We start from the raw sequence: 21,872 nt of genomic DNA on the forward strand, positions 1-21,872 counted from the left end.
ATACAATAGAAAAGAAAACTTAATTCATCAGCCTTCAGACAAACAAATGTATTTGTATTCATATTTAAAGAAAAACACAAGCGCCCATGTGGTTTTTAGGAAATTTTATCTTTTTGTGGAGCACAAATTCTTCCAGACAATCCATCTTTCAGTTTCGCTACATAAAAGCTTTTTGTTTTTTTGCAATGGTGCTAACAAAAGGCCAACGGCCTGAAAATGCGGAGTCTGCAGTTCAATTTGGCATTTCAGATAGTCGGCACATTTGTGAATGTGTCCACCTGCCTCGCCGCTGACTGTGTTGTGGGAAAAGAAATATGCCACAGTATTGTACCCAAGAAAATACCCTCCTGTGGAGTTCACACCCCCTCTAAAATGATGGATTATATTATGAGAGATTGAATGGCTTCTCTTTCAACTCCAATCCTGCCAGCCACCACTGCTTTGTAATATTCATTAAATAGAAGTTGTTGAGAAAAGAGCAATTGTTTCAAACCATGTGGTGTGAAGTAAAACAGAAAAGCATTGTTCCTTCAGAACAAAATAACAAAGGAAAACTGTTTGTGATGTGCATGGCACTGAATGCAAAATTTGGATCTATTTATTTTGTACACAAAGGCACTAAGGTGGCCATAGTCTCCAACTTTCCTAGATCCACAGTGGACTCCTTTATCAAGGAGTATCTTCCATTACACAGTCAGAACTTGACATGCAGACATAAACTTCCCCAACTAAAACAAGGAGGACTTTAAAAGCATGACAAGATTTATTGCTGTCTTTGTGGTGTTGAAACCTTCAGTTTTCTTCTCCTTGAAGATCCTCATCATTTTGACCTTGGTCGGCATCTTCTACACCTTGTCCATTCCAGGATATCCCACTCTGATCTTCCGGAAGAGGGGTGTAATTCGGATCTTCTTGAGGTGTGTCGAACAAAACTCGACTGCAAGTCATTAATAAATATTTCTGATTTAGTTTTCCGTGTTGAAGGCAAATGATAAAAAGAAAAATATTTCAAATATTTATAGTCATACTCACAAAATTCCAGGAGTGGCAAGAAGCTTTCTGCCTCCAGGCTGGTTAGGAAATACATCTTCTAGGAAGTAATAGATGTGTCCTACACCGATCCCTATACATACACATACAGTGCATACACTAATTACTTTTTTTTTTTTTAAGAAAAAAATTTTATTCAGCAAGGACACTTTTTTTTAATCATTGAAAAATTCTGAAAAAATATATCATACTTTCCACAAAAATATTAAGCAGATGAACTTTTCTACTCTGATCATAATAAGAAATGTCTCTTGATCACCAAATCAACATATTCAAATAATTTAAGTATCATGTGACACTAAAAGACTGGAGCAATGGTTGCTAAAAATTTAGCTTTGCGACACAGAAATAAATTACATTTTAAAATATATCCAAAGAGAATACGTAACACTTTATTTTGATGGTCCCTTTTGAACATTCTGTTGACACTAAGTAATGTTGCAACTACATGTCAACAAACTCTCATAAGAGTATTAGAAGACTGTCTGCTTAATATCTACTAACTCCTTATTGTGTTGGTCTCCCAACAGATATTCTACTGACTATAAGTAACTTTGCAAGAACGTGTCAACTTAATCAAACCCTAACCCTACCAGTCAACTAATACACTACTAACACTCTAATGAGATTTAGTAGAAATGTAGGTGCAACATTACTTATAGTCAGTAGAATGTGTTAAAGGGACCATCAAAATAAAGTGAAACCAGAGAATAGTTATTTTAAACTGTAATAACATTTCACAATCTGTCAAATACTGTGTTATGTAATGTTTATGCAAAATCATATCAAAAGTCAGTTCACAACATTTCAGGACAAAAGTTAACATACCCAGGAGATCAATAACAATGGAGTTGCCCAGTAACAGTGAGAATCCCATGAGCACCCAGGGAAGGAATGGGGCCTGGAAGTTGAGCAGGCCAAAGAAGTTCATGCGGACATAAGGGTTCCTTCTACTCCAGACATAAACCAGCATTATAGTAAAAGCCTGTCCTAAAAAGAACAGGTTGGCAAATAGACCAAAGAGCTATAGACATTAGAGTCAAAGAATTTAAAAAGACAAAAGACTGAAATAGAACTAAAAACTGAATTTATCACTATAAATAAACAACATGAAAGGATGAAACATTGACACTTCAAACTATGATACATGGCTTGGTGAAGAGATGCATTCTTGGTTGTTGTTAATGTGATGCATGCTGAAGGATACAGTCATAAGAACACCACCGAACAGGAACATATAGACAAAATCTGCCGTTCGACCGCGGAAAGAGCCTTCCTCCAGCATTCGACAGTAACGATATCTGCTCAGTCAAGGGCATAAACTCAGATGACCTACAGCACAGCTGCATACGAGCCAAATGGCTGTTATGCAAAGCAAACACACTGTGAAACTCTGTGAATGTGTTTTTGTGTGCACACTTCCTCAGACACATTTCACAGACGGCCAACAGTGAGAAAAGGATACAGAAAAATCATATTGAACAAGAAGCTGAATCCAAGAGGTCCAAAAAACAAGAAGTTTGTGATCAGTCGCCATACCTGCAAAGGGGAAGAGAGGAAACATAAATGTTTATCAAAATAAAAGAATGAATGGTTGTGATAAATACAACGTTTCAATGATAATAGGGTACTAACCTGGTATTTCTTTAATATCAAATCAGGATTAAAATAGAGTTGAAACGGTGTGATAAACTCCAATTGCTGTAATAAACAAACAAAAATCAAGCAGGTCACAAGAAGGTCTTCTGATGACCATGAAAATTGAACCTATTTTAGACTGTTCCTGTGCGTTTCATTACTCTTCATAAGTGTGATTATTGGGTATTTGAATGTGGCAATCCTTCATATACAAATATTTTGTAAAACATTTAATGACCTCATTAACTGAGAAGTTATAATATTTGCAGTTTTAAAAATGTATGGCACACTGCAGTAAAAGATACAGCACAAAAAAAAGAAAAAAAGAGATAAATATATAAAATATAAACAAAATATAAATATTTATTTACATTATATACTAAAATCAATTCTACAATTTGAAATATACCTTACACGCAAACAAAAATTATTTTCTCATAATTATGTTGGTTCTTTAAGCATTTACTCTGACACTGAATGCCGAATGTGGGGAAGACAATAACAATTGTGAAGACATATTGACTTACAGTGTTCAGTATGGGACGATTCTATATTTATCTTGCCATGTAAGTCCAGTATCAGGTATACTGTCTGTAGCCCGGTTTACTCACCACAGCTGCGGTTGTCAGGACGCACGCAGTAGTATATGCTCGCGTGACGGCTGGGATCTGCATGTACTCTTGAGTGACGCTGTTTGCCATGATTTTTCTCCGGCGTATTAATAAACTCTTCTGCACACTTTCACTATGTATCCGTATGGTCACTTATCCCACAACACATTTCAGTACATTGACGCTGACCAACGATCGATCGGTTCACTGTGGATGGGCTTTATGCCTCAGTAGATCCATGTCCAAGTTCAGTGTTAGCTTCAGACTGTTTATTTTTAATGGTTCATAATGTTTGCGTTTGGATATAAGAGTTTTAATGGGGGCGGAGTGTGTCGCTTCAGCACCTCCACGTGGATATAAGCAAAATTCTCTTGTTGTTCCGTGGACCAATGAGATCGCACGGTTCCACTGACGTCATGCAAGTCACATTGGCGTAAAAGTAACTGATGTAATTTGTTTTATAAATAGTATAAATGATACATATTTAAATTGTGTTTTCAATTTTGAATTCGTTTTCTATTCTTTAATCTTCTATTATCTGATAGAATATATTAGAAGAATTATTAGATAGTATAAAAACCGTTGGCCATGACTTTTCTCTCATAGCTTTCTTTCTCTTTAATGCAGTGCTTACTGCAAATGAACGAATAAATGAGTGGATCACAGAAAATGTAGGAATTTAGGGAATATTTTAATTGTACCAAAATACAACACACATTTAAAAAAAGTATTTACATAGTAAATATGAAAAGCCAAAGAAAATAGTATAAGAACTACAAAAACTAGAGAAAATATAGAAAAAATATGCCAAGCTGATCTATTGTAGTAGCTATATTCAAAACAAAACAAAACAAAAAAGATTTAAAACATTGTCAGTGTCCTGCACTGAAGAGTGCCAGTTTGTCTGTTCACACAGTCTCAATATCATAAACAAATGCTCATGTGTCAAGAGTTTGTGTAATCTTAAAAAACATCCTTCCCCTATGCAAAAGAAAAAGAAAAAAAAAACATTTTAAATGAGAGACCTAATCTCTAAATAAGTTTTTCTTGTGTTATTAATCAATACAAACTGCACAGTTACAGCACAACTTGCAGCGAATCATAAAAACTTCGAGAGTTGCGGACATTGCAACTGGTGCAAAGATCCCTGACAAATGTTTTAGCACCTTGTTTAGCACCTTAACAACAGGGTATTTGTGTCTCCTTACACAGTGGTTGCTTGATAATACAACAAATACAGACATAGCTGCTCGTGGTTCATAAAGCTCAGATGTGCAAGATTTCCTGAGAAGAAATTAGATTAATCAGACATTTTTGAGGTGAAAGGGAGAGAAATGCCTGGGGAACAAGAATTTAGGTTACATAGTACAGTTCCTCGTCATGAAAAAGTAGGGAAATTTACACTGTGTGCTTTAGACCAGAGTGTGAGAAGTTGTTGTATGAGACAGAAAAGTTTCCTGAGGGTTTATGGCATGCTACATCCAAAGAAGTCTGCACCAACGTAGCGTGGGTAACCTTCCAAAACCTTACGCTGAACTGGGTCAAACTTCCAGTACTGTCGGCGACTGATGAAGACGACAAAGCCTGTGAAGTATACAACAGTTCAAGAGAAAATGAATTTGCATTAATAAACCAATGTATTAATATTGCAGAATATTGCACAACTACATACTTAGTCATTCTAAATAAGAAAAATGAGCGTAACAAAACAACTCACACTTGACACAAAACAAATGTCACTGACTATTTGCTGCTGAAATATCGCCCTCTTCTGTCAGAGGTCTGTCACACTCACCAATTAAAATTGGCAGAGCAGTGACAGATCAGATGATAGCCTTTTTTCAAGGAAGCTATTAGGATGCTATTCTTGAGTGACTTTGTGAACATGACCTACTCCACCTAATCTTTTTCAGTCACTTTGACCCATAAACACATTTTGTGTTTATCCACTAAAAAAAAGTCTCAGCTATTTAGGCCTACAATGGTGTTTTCTGGGTCAGAGTGACATGTTCATGTTCAGCTTCAGACGGAAATAGATCTTCATTCCAAAAACACACTGTTCTGAGATGTACATACTGACAAAAATAATATTTGGGGGGGATTTTGTCAATAATGATCATTAAGGCAAGTGTATTGTGTGCTGGTATCGTGGCTGGTTTAGGCCTGTCGACTAGCAAAGCTTTTCTTATTCTTTATATTCTGTGTGGTGGTTAGTTCACAGCAGTGACTTTTCCATTAAATGGATATTTGCCACATTAAATTGATTTCAACTGTTTTCCTTTATAAGGTTATTTTTTTCATGTCAAATTTTTATATTCCATCAATAAATTCAATAAGAAAAATAAGACACAAACCGGTGTTTATGAATCAAATGAAATCAGTATCAATAAAATCCATCATTGCACTGCAGGGGTGGCACAATATTTGCATCTGAAGGAGCATTTAGATGTATTTACACAGAATGCTTAATGCAGCTCAAAAATGCATTTACACTGCAATTGCATCTGCACCAATAATTATAATAAGATTAATTATTTAAAATAACATTTTATTGAAAGTTTACTTTAAATATTAAATATTAACTAAAACGGCCAGTAGGTGGAGACAAGTCTCTTATATTAGTGCCACCCCTGGATTTTGGATTTTGTTGATACTGATTTCATTTGATACATAACCACTGATTTGTCTTATTCTTCTGATTGAATTTGTTGATGAAAGGTGATGCATCTAATAAGGTTTGAAAAAATAACCTTATAATGGAAAACAATTTAAGTCTCTTAATGTTAGTCACATTCAATGTTAACATTCACTAATATCTATTAAAAAGGCTGAGCTGGAAGTACCGTGCGCATCCTGGAAGGCAGCATCAATCTCATCAGGGATGCCCCACCAGTCCTGCTGGATGCTGCGTGGGAAGGCCGTGTCCACTCTGTTCTCTTGAGAGTCCAAACGCCAGTAGTTTCCTGATTTGAAGAAGTATGTATGATGGCCGTGGTGCTCCTTTAAGTGCAGCGCAGCCTGAAGGTCCATGACAGGAAGACCTATAGTCTGCAGCGGGTCCGGTCCTTTTATCTTGTGTTCTGCATCAAACACCCAGTAATTGGAACCTAACAGAGGACATAAAGGAAAAAGTACATTAATTCATGTATTAATTTCTGATATGTATTAGTCTATATGCATGTTCAAAGTCAGCATGAAATAGAAATTAGAAATGAAATAGAAAAAGGATTTTTTTAAACAGCAGTTAGCATATAAATCAATATAAAGAGCACTGAAAGACAGTAAATAATCCTAATTGGTATACAGATCACAATGTTTAGACTATTTATGGCCTTAAATGATGGAAAAGTGAATTTAAGCTGTTGTAATGCTTTTTAAGGATCCACAAACACCTTTTGTCTATAAAATTATCTTGAGTGATTATCACTGCATGTGCTCCCTCTAGTGGTAAAAAGATAAAGTACATTTAAATCAACATACCACATTTTTGACTCACTGAACCGATGCTGTTCTGTTCTAAATGCACAGGGTAAAGTTTAACCCAAATTTTCAATCTTGAAATTATACATTTCATTCTGTAAAATTCACAAGTACCATCATAGCTACAATATCCACATATAAGTGTACAGTAGTTTAGGTACTGCACAGCACAACATAACACATGTATTTATCTGTTGTTAGTAGCGTGTGTTCTGCGTGCTCATGTTTAATCATGCCCTGCATTAGAGGCACAAAGAAGGATGCTTTAGATTTGGGTCAAGGGGAAGTACCGCACCACCCATCACCATAGATATGTATATAACCAGGCCTGTCTGATCCTGTCCTGCAACCACAAATCACCACAGTCAGCCACCGGTGCTGAACTCACCCACCTTCAAAGAACCAGATATTGCCCTTTTTGTCTTCATAGGCAGCGCCTATTTTCTCTGGAATGCCCCTCCAGTGTCGAGAGGCCAGGGCAGGGTATCCCGCCTGCAGACGGCCCTCCCTGATGCGCCAGGCATAGCTGGCCTTGAAGAAGAACAATTCCCCACGGATTACAGACACAGCATCGAAGTCTGTGTAACAAGCGTCAGGCTACAAACAGTGACAGCGAGAGAAGATGGGATAACAAGAGTGAGAATGAAGGGAATACATAGATAAACTAATTTAAAATATGTGATGTTTTAGGAATATTTTGGGTTTAATACAATAACAGCTATAACACAATACAATTGTAATATAATTGTAACATTAATAATGATTACCACAAAAAAATAATTATGAATTGCCTCTGGTTTTAGATATTATTATTATTTTTTTTTGTGGTAATCAACATTGTGTGTTAAATGTTCAGGGACTCACTGCAGTGGTGATAATCTCATTGGTTTCTGTAGGGATTTGGAGCGGGGCTTGCGACCGGGGGCCGTAGAGGTATTGAATCCCTTTCTTGTCATCCTCACTGAGCTGGAGAGGATAAGAGAAGCTGTAAAATGGGGACATTATGGCTCCAGGCTCCAGAGAATGCTGTAGACCCAGGACATGACCGAACTCATGTGCTGCCACCTGAAGAAGATCAGTTCCTGTAGGATGACATTTAAAATTAGGCTTTTTGAGTTGACTTTTATGTCTGATCTTAAGGAATGCCAGTCAGTTGGTTTGTTCTGATCTGTTTGCTCAGACGGGGTCAACATCTGGTGCATCTACATCGGTTACTGTAGTAATGATGTAAGCGTCAGCGTAATGCCAGGACACTTTCTCATTCAGCAGCTGAGTAGCTGTCACTGTGGAATGAGAAGACGGAAAACCAGACATCTTGCCTCTGCTCGTGTCTTTGATGACATCTCACCGTGAACTCAAAAGGTGCATTAAGCAACCGTACAAAATAACACACACTTTATATGATGTCATGCATTTATTTGATAAAACAGATATGATTCGCTCTAATCAGTTTAATCTGTTAAATCTTATATGGATGTGAACTGGGTTTGAGATTGAGAAAAAAAAAAAAAAAATTCCGTATCCAAATCTTCCAGATCATTTTTTGAAAACAGAATTTATAACACATTCACTGATTCGTTCTCAGCAATGCATGATATCTGTACCAGAGATTTACAGCTTTCCAAGTGAGCGGCAGGCAGTGAAGCAGTAAGTTGTATCTTTACAACTTACCAAGTTCATTGCCCACCGTCCAGGACTCATCATAATCAAAATGAATGTCTCCCTCCCGGTGTGTCCTTGGGAAAAAAGCATGAGCCAGGATCCCACCAGGGCCATCGAAGGGCAAATTATCACCATGCCAGTACCTAATATGGGAAACACAGACATATATACTGTATGTGTGCTATCTGGGATCTTTGAATTACAGTAGGACTATTGCATAAAAATAAACAATTATGTTAAAGCACTAGATTCCCCATTTATATGTATGACTGGAGCTAAATATACAGTGTTAATTATTTTCTGCCAGTATTAATATAGCAGAAAACAGACTATTGGATGTGATGTGATATGATTTGCTATGTGATATATTTTAAAGTTTTAAATTAACTTGTGATTTTTTTTAGTCTTTTACCTAAAGACATAAATATGAAAATATGAAATTAATATAAATATATTTCTGTGTTAAATTACGTAGACTCATGTGAGATACAGACAATTTTTATATCTATTTCCAATCTATTTTTTTCTAGATAAGGGTGGTCATCTCTCATGGTGGCTGCTATATAGAACTTTACTGTACTGGACTACCACTCAAAAGTTTAGAGTCTGTAAGATTTTTTTAAATTAATACTTTTATTAAACAAGGATGCACTGATCAAAACTGATACTATTTGTAATTTTACAAAAGGTTTCTATTTCAAATAAATGCTGTTCTTTCTATTCACAAAGAATCCTAAAAAAAATGTATCAGAGTTTCCACAAAAATATTAAGCAGCTCAACTGTTTTCAACATTTATAATATAAGAAATGTGACCCTGGACCAAAAAAAAAAAAAAGTCATAAGTAGCACAGGTATATTTGTAGCAATAGCCAACAATACATTGTATGGGTCAAAATTATCGAATTTTTTTTATGCCAAAAATCATGAGGATATTAAGTAAAGATCATGTTCCATTAAGACGTTTTGTAAATTTCCTACCATAAATATATCAAAACTTTTTTTTTGATCAGTAATATGCATTGCTAAGGACTTAATTTGGATAACTTTTTTGCACCCTCAGATTCCAGATTTTCAAACAGTTGCATCTCGGCCAAATATTGTCCGATCCTAACAAACCATACATCAATGGAAAGCTTAGTTATTCAGCTTTCAGATTATGTATTACCCTCAATTTAAAAAAACTGACTGACTGGTTTTGTGGTCCAGGGTCACAAATGTATCTTGAGCACCAAATCAGCATATTAGAATGATTTCTGAAGGATCATGTGACACTGAAGACTGTTATAATGACTGATAAAATTTCAGCTTTGCCATTACAGGAATAAATTACATTTTAATAGTCAAGTCAAGTCACTATTATTTGTATAGTGCTTTTAACAATGCAAATTGTGTCAAAGCAGCTTTACATCAGCTTGATATAAAGCTGGGTGGCTTTATATCAGCTTTACGGTATTTAGACGGTGAAATAGTTAGCAATTAACATTTAAATAAAGTTAATATTCAAATACAAAACAGTTACTAATAATATTTCAAATATTACTGTATTTGTATTTCAAATAAAAGCAGCCTTGGTGAGCATAAGAGCCTTCTTTCAAAAACAAAAAAAATCTTACCAACATACCGTAGTAAATATTGTACATTATAATACTATATTGTATTGCACTCTACTGTATTATACTATATTGTACCATTATTTACTATGTTGCATTGTACTTTACTATACTGTGCTGTACTATACTATCATACTATACTGAATACTATACTAGTACTCACTTTATCTTGTAAAGCTTGTATTATTGGACAGTTGTTTGCAGGATAAATTAATCAAGGATGACAAATAAACCTGTGAAGAGGGTATTTCAGAAACAACTGTTACTGAGAATATGATTTTGCATGGCACTCAGGCGTCATTACGAAATTCACCAGACTACTGTCATATCAGTTGACCAAAAGCAAAAATTAATGCACTTTTAAACTGCTTTACTCTGCTACACCTAGGCATATTGAAACATGATTTTTTTTGTTACCTTGCGAAGTCAATGACTATGTCGGCCTCTTGGTCGATGACCTCAGTAAAGGTGAGGGGCGTGACGTCACGCCAAATCTTGAGAGCTTCCCGTAAAACCCGCCTCACTTTATCCTCATTCATCTGCCACGGGAAGCGCTGGATTCTGAACACACATGGCCACAGTCATACTCAAAGTTTATCAACAAAACACTCATGATCACGTTTGCATACGCACATTGTGTTACAGACCACCAACCGAGACAAACCCACATCAGAGACCACCAGTGATTCATCTTTATTATTCATCACCATAGGCATCTGTCTGGTGCGCAAGTCACATGATCACATAATGTGCTCTGAATGGTTGTTTTATGAGCATAACGAAACTGTGGTTTCGGTGGTATTATAAGTGTGTAGCTTCATGACCCAGTTCTCTGACAGGAGCAGAACTCACCCCGCAGGGATCATGTAACCTCAGACAAGTATAAGACTGTTCGGGATCTTCACTTACAATTTGGGCACGATTAACCTTTTATTATATTCATTTGCACAAAAGCGAGCACTTAATTAAGCATTCTTCAAATACTTATGTTGAACAGCAGTAATAATCCACATAGCTCAAGTTAAGAGGAACTTAAGCTGTTTCTACTTGTATCAGAAATGATTTAGAAATGCACATTTTAATAAAGGAAGCCAAGCTTTATCAGAGGGCCCACACACCTGTCTGTGTTAAGGAATGTGTCTTGATTCAGCCCCTAAAGCTTAAGATTTTTGATACCATTTCTAATGCTTGTGAAATGGATCCTTTTCACATTTCCGAGGTTCTCCGAAGTCAAACTCAGAACTCGTCATAGTTGACTACACTTGGTGAATGGAAACTACAATAAATATACTTTTTGCTTTCCCATTTGCTTTAATTGCTTTGGGGAAAACACAATAGTGTTTCAATTCCAAAAGAGAAACGAAAATAGCGAGATTGATTATGAGGCTGAGAAGAGAGAAAGATGTCAGATTTGCTGTAAATCCCTCAGTCGTTGTGTAGAAACACCATCACATCAGCGTACACTTTTCTGTAAATGAAAGCCAAGGTAATATAACACAAAGTACAATGTTAAGTACATGATTTATATATATGTATACGTATATACATACTGTATATACACGCACACAAACTTTCTGGCAAAAAACGTAAGCATCTTGCTTATCTTAGAATTCCCCATTCTAATCTACAATGCATGCCTTTGTACTATTCAGACAAGATCATGTTAAACAAAGAACAATCGAGAGCAACAAGACCACAGAAAGAAAGTGTGTATCCTGCATCTTCAACCGGATGCATCCACACTGTGCTGCCTGTGAATAGATTCCTGTACAAATGTGGCTGATTACTTCTCTCTCAGAGATGGCCCTTTTCTCTCTCATAGGTCTGACTATAAAGCCCCTGCATTCCTCCACATAAACTGCCTGCTGTAAGCACGATCAGAACAGAGATAGAAAGTGCTATCAGCACACAAACATTATCGCCTATTCAGATATTGAATAAGGACAAAAATGACCCTTTTGTTACGATGAAAACAGACAGGCTCTGTGCCAATGAAAAGATCTTGAGCTTTTTTTAAGTAAAAAAAAAAAAAGACAGCAAATGAAAAATGCTGTTAAAGAACTTATTTGTTAGCCAACTCAGTATAATAGCCGTGATTATAATAATCAATCTACAGCGGGTAAAATAAGTATTGAACACGTCACCATTTTCTCAGTAAATATATTTCTAAAGGTGCTGTTGACTTGAAATTTTCACCAGATGTCGGTAACAACCACTGATCTATATATAATGATAATGGTAACATCCTAAGTAATCCATACATACAAATAAAACAAAACAATTAAAGGGATACTCCACACCAAAATGAAAATTTTGTCATTAATCACTTACCCCCATGTCGTTCCAAACCCGCAAAAGCTTAGTTTGTCCTCGGAACACAATTTAAGATATTTTGGATGAAAACCGGGAGGCTTGTGACTGTCCCATTGACTGCCAAGTAAATTACACCGTCAAGGCACAGAAAAGTATAAAAAACATTGCCAAAATAGTCCATCTGCCATCAATGGCTCAATCTGAATTTTATGAAGCGACGAGAATACTTTTTGTGCACAAAGAAAATAAAAATAATGACATTTATTCAACAATTCCTCTCCTCTCTGTCTTTCTGTGTCAGCGTAGCGCCATTTTGGAGAGCATCCGATGGACGCAAAGTGTGTACGCTCTTCTCTGTCATCAGTAACGCATGAATACGCTGTTTCCGTTCAAATCAAAGCGTAAATAAACGTACAATACGTTACTGATGACAGAGAATAGCATACGCACTTTGTGACGTGTTCAATATGTATTTTACCCGCTGTATATTGATTATTATAATCACAGCTATTATACTGAGTTGGTTAACAAATAAGTTCTTTAACAGCATTTTTCCCATTGATTTTGGCCCATTCTTCCACAGAGTCTTCAAATCCTGAAGGTTCTGTGGGCCTCTTCTATGAACTCTGATCTTTAGTTCTTATTTTCTATTGGATTCAAGTCGGGTGATTGGCTGGCCATTCTAGCAGCTTTATTTTCTTTCTCTGAAACCAATTGAGAGTTTCCTTGGCTGTGTTTGAGATCATTGTCTTGCTGAAATGTCAACCTTGTTTCATCTTCATAATCCTGATACTGTAGGTGTTGGGACTGAACCAGCTAATATTAATTTCCACTGACTAGGGGCAGGATTGCTTTCTAATTACTGATAGATTTCTTGGCTTTCCATGCCTTTTTGCACCTGCCTTTTCTTCGTGTTTTCAAAACTTTTTCCCTGTGTCATTCCATTTTATTACACATAACGTAATTTCTGAACTTGTTTGTTTTGTTTTCTTTGTATGTATGGATTACTTGGGTTGTTACCGACATCTGGTGAAAATTTCAAGTCAACGGCACCTTTAGAAATATATTATGCTGGACGGGAGGCGCAGGCACAGCATAGTGCTTACGAGGGGCTGGCACTGGCCTGGGGGGAGCCACGACTGGCAGGCTTGCCACATGAACCGCCGGCGGGCTTGCCATAGGGACTGCCGGTGGGCTTGCCTTGGCCACGAACGGCGGTGTTTATCTCCCCGCAGACGTCGGGCTTGGGAGAGCCGCGGACGGCAGGTTTGCGTTGGCCGCGAATGGCGGGCTTGACTGGACCACAGACGGCGGCGGGCTTGAGTGTACGGCGGCTGACGGGCTGGACGGCGGGCTGGTTCTGGCTTGGGCCCAGACGCTTCCCAGACACCAGAAGATCCCTTCTCTCCAACTCAGTCCAGTGGTGTCTGGGAGGTCCACGGGGCGATGGTAATTGGCCCCGAGCCAGAACAGAAGATTGAGGGTGGCGTCATCTACAGTCGCCGTGAGCTTGCAGAATTCCCCAGCGTACTCATAGAAGGGGAGATCTCGATAGGCTAGGGCGGCGAATTGTGCGGCGGTTTCCATGCCGCGGGGAGAAAAAACAGGGAAAACTAAATTTTCAAAAACGAAACAAAAACACGGGGAGAAAGAGTGCCGCTCACTTTTTTGTTTTGGGTCCGGTATTCTGTCACATCTACGCTGGAGCAAAGAGAACGCAGGAGTCGAGGAGCACAATCAAACCTTCTTTTAATGAAGCACAAACACAGGGAAACATGGAGCACGGGGGAAAGACAAACAATACCTCAGACACAGGGAAACACCAGGCTTAAGAACACTGGAAATTAATCAAGGAGAACAGAAACAGGTGAGGAGAAAATCAAACACAGACGGAGACTAATGAACTAATAAAGACAGGAACAGGAAGGACCAAATATGGGCATGGGGAACAAGACACACGTGACAAAAATAGAATATGGGGGAAATGTCTGAACTCATTCAGTCAGACTGACAAATACAGATTATTTGTAGCACAATTTAATGATTTGAAATCATTTCTTTTAGTCTTTTTGAACGGAACCTCTCCAAACTGGAAGTGCCTCCCATAATTTAAAATGCAGTAGGCTCGTTAGGAAAATGGTGGATATATTACTTAGAATTAAAATGAATGATCTTGTTTTCCTAGTACACCTTACTTGTAAGTGAGGTCAGTTTTTGGCCAGCGTCCTCCAAAAATCACAAAGCGTTTCTGTCGGGGGTGCCTGCTGAGATGCACCTCTCTCTGGTCGGGGTAGTCTGGGACGCCACAGCGCAGTGGACCTGCACCCCCGGAGCTGTTCCTGAGTTGGGTGCTGAGCTGTGGCTCATCTTTTGACAGTGCTTGAGGTTTGAATGTGTCCTGAGGATGGGGGACCCTGTCTCTCCACTTTTCAGAGAGGGAATGAGGAATCTGTGACAAACCCTGCAATGGAAAGACGGAAGACATGCATGAACTGAATTGCAACAATCGACACTAATTTGCTAAAGAAATACTCATGTTAATATTGGTTAGCTAGTACTCATGCTAAGTTAGCATAACTACACCATTATGACTGATGAAAATTCAGATTTGACATCACAGGAATAAATCACACTTTAAAATACTTTAAAATAGAAAACAGTTGTTTTAAATTGTAATAATATTTCAAAATGTTATTGTTTTTACTGTATTTTTTTTAATCAAATAAATGCAGCCTTGGTGAGCATGAGAGACAGCTTTCAAAAACAATCCTAAATGACCCCAAAAATTTTGAACGGTAAAGAGTAAATTAATAAATTGCCAGAAATTGTTAATGACATTTATTTAATGAAAGTCTATTTGTCTCAAACATCATAAACTGACATTAGATTAAAAAAACATACTGTATCCGTTTGGAAAGGCCACAGTTTATGATAATAAACATCTTGCACGTTAATGAACATTAAATAAAAACAAACAAGCCAAACTGCCCTAATCTGATACAAAAAGCAAAATCATGTTCTTCCCTAGTTGATGCTGTTTACTTACTGTGGGATATGATTGCGGATGGACTGCTTAGTGTCCCTAAACATTCTTTGGAGGAAATGGCTGTTCATTAACATGGGCGTTAAAGACAGAGAAAAATGCTGTGGGCAACGTTGTGGCGCTTTCAGGCAGAATTATGAGCATTTATAGATGCTTTAAACTTCAGAATGTTTCATCTTTCATTTACAGTACAGTTTCACCTTTTACCCACTTACAGAAAAAATTCTAAATACTTAATTTCCATGAAATCAACATTTAGTTCAAAAAGCTAAATATGTTAATATTTGAAGAATTTACAATGAGCTGTTATATTGTGATATGCATATTTGAAAGTTATCTTAATGTCTTCCTTTGGACTAAGAGGAAAAACATAGTTCTGACAAGGTGCCCTTGTTTGTTTGTTTTTTCTTGACTGGTTTACAACATATTAGAAAATGTTTAGGACTTTTGCAAAGAAACAGCAAATAGGCTGAACATTTTCCCCTCAGTGACCCCGTGTCTCTCTCCCAGGGACGGCGGCACAGCGGTGACTCCTCATGCGTGAGGCAGAGCTGCTATATTGGAGACAATGCCCAGCAGGAACTGTGGAATGTGCCCTGGTCTCTGAGTGAGACTTTCTACCAGCATGCATTGCTGATTTCCAACATGTGCACTTAGACAGTTCAAGTTCATTATATATATATATATATATATATATAGATAAACAAAAGAAAACATTTAGTTCAAAACGCATAAACCAAGTTATTAGAAATGTACTCATTGTATTTATGTTGGTGTCATATGGTTTTGCAAAACATTTATAGCTTTTTCAACAAAATTTATGTTTACAGTTACAGTATATTATGTTCATATATACCGTAAAGCAAAAAACATTTTGATAACATTTTGAATATCAGTGAATACACCTTAATCATTATCAATGCATTAAGTTTTAATTATTTTTTCAAAACTGTTTTTTTTTTTTTTTTTTTACAAAATGATAAATAATTAATTTACAAATTATTATGTTTTTTGGGGAGTTGCTCAAAATTATCTAAAATTTTAAAGGGATAGTTCACCCAAAAATTAAAATTCTGCCATTAATTACTCACCTTCATGTCATTTCAAACCCGTAAGACCTTTGTTCATCTTTGAAACACAAATTAATATAAATAAATAAATAATTAATTTAATATTAATATACAAATTAAAATATATTTTTGATGAAATCCGAGAGCTTTCTGACCCTGCATAGAAAGCAACGCAACTGACACGTTCAAAGCCCAGAAAGGTAGCAAGGACATTGTTAAAACAGTCTATGTGACATCAGCGGTTCAACCTTAATTTTATGAAGCTACGCAAATACTATTTGTGCGCAGGGTCAGAAAGTTCTCAGATTTCATCAAAAATATCTCAATTCGTGTTCCGAAGATGATCAAAGGGCTTACATTTTGGAACAACAAGAGGGTGAGTAATTAATGACGAAATCATTTTTGGGCGAACTATCCCTTTAAGAGACATATTGACCTGGAAGGCATAATTTCTTGCAACATCATGTTTTTTTCCTCCACATCATGTTTCTGCTTGTTGGTGCACCACATTATTTTGATTTAGTGTTTTAAATATTAATAAGCAATGACACAGTCAAAGTAGGTTCTTAAAACATTAATAAAATATTAAATTATTTATAATTAAAAATAAAAGATTTTGCCAAACTGCAACTAAGATTTAGTTTTTCTTCATTACAATATCAGGACAGTTGTGTCAACCTGATATTTTATTTTATGCCATGAAAACTATTTTAATGCAGAAATTAAAATCATGCTCCTCGTACAGCTCATGAAACGTCAATATAAGCACTTACACTGTACAACTAAATCTAATCTCATTAACCAATTTGGATATAAAATGTTGATGAAATTCAAACCAGTTGCTTGATTACATTTCTTTTCTGAGTTGTTTATATCATCATAACATCCAACTGCATCGTGACTCCTGACCTATGAGTGGGCGAGATCTGCCATACCCTGGAATAACACACACATTACACACAAAGATGAGGTGCTTTCTGCATTGTTCATCAATGCAAGTTTCAAGAACTCCAGTTCAAAGCGTATATTTGACCCACTTCTAAAAAATGGAGGGCAAGTTAGGACACATTTTGCTATACTATGCAGGGGGGAATGAAGTCAACACAATAGGTTGCTATTTCTCACATGTGTGTGTAATAATCTATAGAGAAAGCATTGCCCAAGGTGTCTTGATGTTCTGCCAAAACTCAATCCCCCCAAAATTTAAGCAGTTTATTTCATTAAACGTCTGAGGAGATTAAAGCAACAAAATTGCAATACACAAAATGGAAATCAAGGCTGCAGTATGCACTGATAAAAAGCCTAGAGGTAGTGGCATGATGTGGAAAGGAATGCTATGGGTTTTTTCTGCTGATACTGGACGCAAGATCAGAGTGAATTTTGAAATAAGTGTGAGAATGTAGCTGTCCACTTTTATCAGTGCTGTTTAAATGAACCGTCTGACCCTAAAGCTACTGAAAATACCTTTTTAGAGTGGGATCAAAATTCTGGGTCAGTGCTTAATAGGTTCACAGACATCAGACAGGGAGAGAAAAAATGGTCTCAGTGAGTTTGAAAGCTAGCCAACAATGCTTTCTGATTCATTTTTTAATGCTGGAAATATTCTGCGTCAGCGTTTTGCCTGTAGTTTGACATAATTTATATTTCAGATAAGCCCCCCAGACAAAGTCAAGTTCTAAATGCTGCTGTCTCCTTTCATGTGTGGTTAAATTCGCCAGTTGGGTCTGTACTTGAGCCTCAATCTCATACAACACTGCCTGTCCCAGCCTAGAGCTCCCACGTCCCCCTGCCTCTCTCTCGTGTTAACACATGCTTTCAGCTTCCACAGAGGAAATCCTGATAAGAGGTCCTGGCATGGTGCATCTGAGAGCTGTGTTTGCCCCTATGTGCTGTTCTCCAGAACTCTGTCCAACAGTAAAAACACCAGCAGAGATCAGATTCACTGAGTTCAGGCTACCTGAACTGTTGAGAAACAGTCGCCTTTGTTTGGCAAGATTGACAAGAAAGAGTGATATTGTTGAATACGGGACCATTATGTTGCAAAAAATGTCAGGTACTCGTGTTGCATAACGGATGAATTGTTAGGATTTTTATCCTCGCTTTCAACAAACTCAACTGAGAGTGCAAGCCATTTTCAGTAACAAAACAGTGATTTAAGGCTTAACTCTGTAGAATACTTTCACCTATCCCATACGCCAGTACAGATGTGTAACAACCAACAAACCAATTTGCAGGTTGATTTTTCAAAACATGTAAGCTATCCAAACATTTTTATTATTACATCAAGGAATATTCTGAGCTCAGTATGAGTTATGCTCAATTGGCAGCAATTGTGGCATAATGTTGATTACAATAAAAATTAATTTCTACATTTCCCTAATTTTCTATAAAAAAAAAAAAAAAAAAAAAAGCTAAAATATGGGTTACAGTGAAGCACTTACACTGGATGTGAATGAGGCCAATACATAAAACATCAAAATACTCACTGGCTGCATCCAAAATCACATTCTCGCTGTACTTTTATCACATTCTGTTTTTATATACTATATAGTAAGGAAGTATGCATATTCGGATGCAGCTACTGTTTTAACAGTATAGTCACAAAATGCAAAAAAACATTGGAAGGGTAGAGTGCAGGATCAAAGATCTGGGTCACTGTCCAATCTGGTTTACAGACATCAGACAGGGAGAGAAAAAAGAAAAGCTAATCCTTACACCAACATATCACAACTCTTCATGACAAGATAAATGAAGATTTAAAGGATTACCATTTGAACAAATATTCACAGGTAAATCCCCTAGAATCTGCAGCTGACTTGGGAGTGATGAGTGGTCCTGTGCAGGACTAAAGGAGACTTTCATGTATAAGCTTTCAGTGATAAGCTCCCAGATACAGTGTATGCACCAGTGCTCATGTTAAACTTTATCCCCAGCAGCTCAAGTCCTCTGTCTACCAGCAATAGTAAATGTTTCAAGTTTGGATCAATGCTTGAAGGACTTTGGCACTTGGCTTATTCACATAAACCCATTTTTTCCCTCTCCCACACACATATATTCCTGCTCTGACACATCCAGGAAGTCATGAAACTGATCATGCTTTCCTTGAATGACCCTGTCAAAGTCTTAGCAGGGGCATTTCCCAACCAGTTAAGGTGAGTGAATCACCTGACCCAATAACCTTGAACTGCTAGACTCTAAAACACAATGTTGTTTGTGATGGAAACGCTGTTTGTGTTGCAGGTGAATTCACTCATACTTCAGATTGTCATACAGAAACTTCCCATTTTAAAGCTACAATATGAAACCTCTAGCATTTTTTTAGTGTAATTATGTGAGTTTGGCTTCCGCTATGCTATTGTGTGTACCTGTGTACCTAGCAAAAGTCATTAACGACATCTAATATATGTCTCTATATATAAGTAAGTATATATCGAAAAGAAAAAGAAAAGAGAATAAAAGCATATAAGCCAGACCAGACAAACCTTTTCTTTATTTATGGGCATGATGTGAACACATAAGCTAAGGAAAAACGGCGAAAGTATACAATTTCTTGTGAAGTCTTAAGATAAGGTACGATACGTGCAATGGCTTCAAAGAGACAATCTCATGATTAGCCTACTAAACAGACAAGCATCTGTTCTGTTTCTGTTATACACAGTATCTTAAGCACGCTGAATTTGATCATATTTAGCCTACTTGTATTTTTTTTAAGAACTTTTATTAAACTCAATATTATAAACCAAATTACAGCTGACAACTGTATTTTTGCAAAAAAAAATTAAACAATGTTACATAAGCACCTACAGATCCAATAAAACTGCTCTTATACAGCATAGGAGTGTATTGACCATAATCTTTTTTTGTTTTCAAAATTTTTCACAATCATTTTGATGTTTTCTTGTGGCTCCACTAATACAATAAACTAGAAAATAATGCTTAACCATTGTATTGACAACTTTTATGCATTTTTTATGCTTCCCATATTCAGGCATTCAACCTTAACTAAAGTTAATTGAAAATGACATGACTCATTTGGTGTAAATATTAAGCTGCATATATTAACCTCAATGGTATGAATGAACTGAGTGTCCTAGAGCCTCCTCCTTTGCCAATGTTTTCCGCTCCCGGTTACCAGGTCAAATGTGAAAATGAGACGGGTATGTGAAAATAATAAAAATAAACAAGCATTGTCACGGTTGACAAACTATAATCTATTCACTTTTTGCAGTGGACGTGCCTGGGAACAAGGGGCCAAAATAATCGTAACAGGAAAAGGACAGTGCGGTTTCTGTAAGCAGACTATCACATTCCCTAAATTCTCTCTACAGTATGCATCTGTGTGTGAGAGGGAGTGAGGGAGTGTGTGTCCCTCCAGATGGCACAGAAAAGACAAACTTGCCCATGCCTGCACAATCCCTCGCTCTTTTGTCATCGCCGAGAGAACAAACTGACAACATTATATATAAGTTTTACACCTGAGTCATCATAAACACAACACTAAAATACATTCTTCAGTTTTAAGAATGTGATGACAGGTTGGTTGGGTCATTTTAATAAGCAAACAAACACTTCAAATATAGGGAATAAACAGAAAACCATAAAGAAAACAGTAAGCCTGTATGTATATTTTGTATTGAAAAAATACATTTATCAACAGCATTTAGTGGCAGTTAAACAGTTAAATGAGATAAAGTTGCTCTGGTAAGCATCATTAAACTTGAATCATAAAAAGTGAACAAACCCTTATGAAACTGACAGGTTCTGGCTCGTAATTGTAGAAGCTTCAGACGCTGTTTTACAATTTTTGATTAATGATGATGATGATGACCCGGAGTATGGTGCCAATAATCGAAGCAAGACAAAACTCAACAAATTTTTCTTTGTTCATGCTGATCTATTTGTATTTGCCATGTAGTATGAAAGTAAAATAAAAGGCATTTTATTAAACATTTTAAAGTAAAACTCAAACTTTACATTTTTGTGGCAAGTTACAGCTTTAGAGCAGCTAAATGTAAAATAACCACTTACTAAACAGCAGCCCACCGGTTTTCAAGAGCTAGAATCAAACAATGCATCAAATGTGTGCATTAATAAACTCACCGGAGGCTCTTTGTGCTTCATGAGTCCTCGTCCCTCATGCAAAGGCATGCATCTCGCGGTCAGGAGCACATGCAGAGCAAAAGCGCCTGACAGAAGCCCGGAGACTCGCATCCTCCTCCTGTATCCTGGAGCTCCGCTGCTGGAAGTGAAGTGCCTGAGAACGTTGCGGTGCAAGCTCGCGCGATGCCTGTGGACGACTGCTGCTGCGGAGACTGCATGCACTTCTTTATATGCAATGATTTCTTTGTTCTCTTTCCTCAAATACACCGTGTTTTTTTTTTTTTTTTTCTTCTT

General features: G+C 36.9%; 1 protein-coding gene across 1 annotated transcript; it reads right to left on the reverse strand.

Moving 5' to 3' along the window:
• Positions 1-89: 89 nt before the first annotated feature.
• Positions 90-21,872, reverse strand: mmp11a (matrix metallopeptidase 11a). The gene is made up of 15 exons (XM_058785418.1): positions 21,579-21,872; positions 14,561-14,826; positions 10,470-10,613; positions 8,451-8,584; positions 7,644-7,861; positions 7,172-7,376; positions 6,143-6,406; positions 4,779-4,883; positions 3,300-3,451; positions 2,686-2,751; positions 2,516-2,589; positions 2,258-2,351; positions 1,879-2,074; positions 1,033-1,123; positions 90-937 (listed from the first exon to the last, which is right to left on the reverse strand). Exons 1-15 carry the CDS (start codon positions 21,687-21,689, stop codon positions 793-795), a joined length of 2,265 nt encoding a protein of 754 aa, XP_058641401.1. The 5' UTR covers positions 21,690-21,872; the 3' UTR covers positions 90-792.

This window comes from Onychostoma macrolepis, chromosome 08 (assembly GCF_012432095.1).
Source record: "Onychostoma macrolepis isolate SWU-2019 chromosome 08, ASM1243209v1, whole genome shotgun sequence".
NCBI lineage: Eukaryota > Metazoa > Chordata > Actinopteri > Cypriniformes > Cyprinidae > Onychostoma > Onychostoma macrolepis.

Bases quoted from the DNA above. Each gene is read 5' to 3' on its own strand.
- mmp11a (XM_058785418.1), bottom strand. From the start codon at position 21,689: ATGCGAGTCTCCGGGCTTCTGTCAGGCGCTTTTGCTCTGCATGTGCTC. The intron at 2,590-2,685 runs GTTAGTACCCTA...TCCCCTTTGCAG, and splicing joins TGATATTAAAGAAATACCAG to GTATGGCGACTGATCACAAA. The intron at 2,075-2,257 runs GTATCCTTCAGC...TAATGTCTATAG, and splicing joins TCGGTGGTGTTCTTATGACT to CTCTTTGGTCTATTTGCCAA.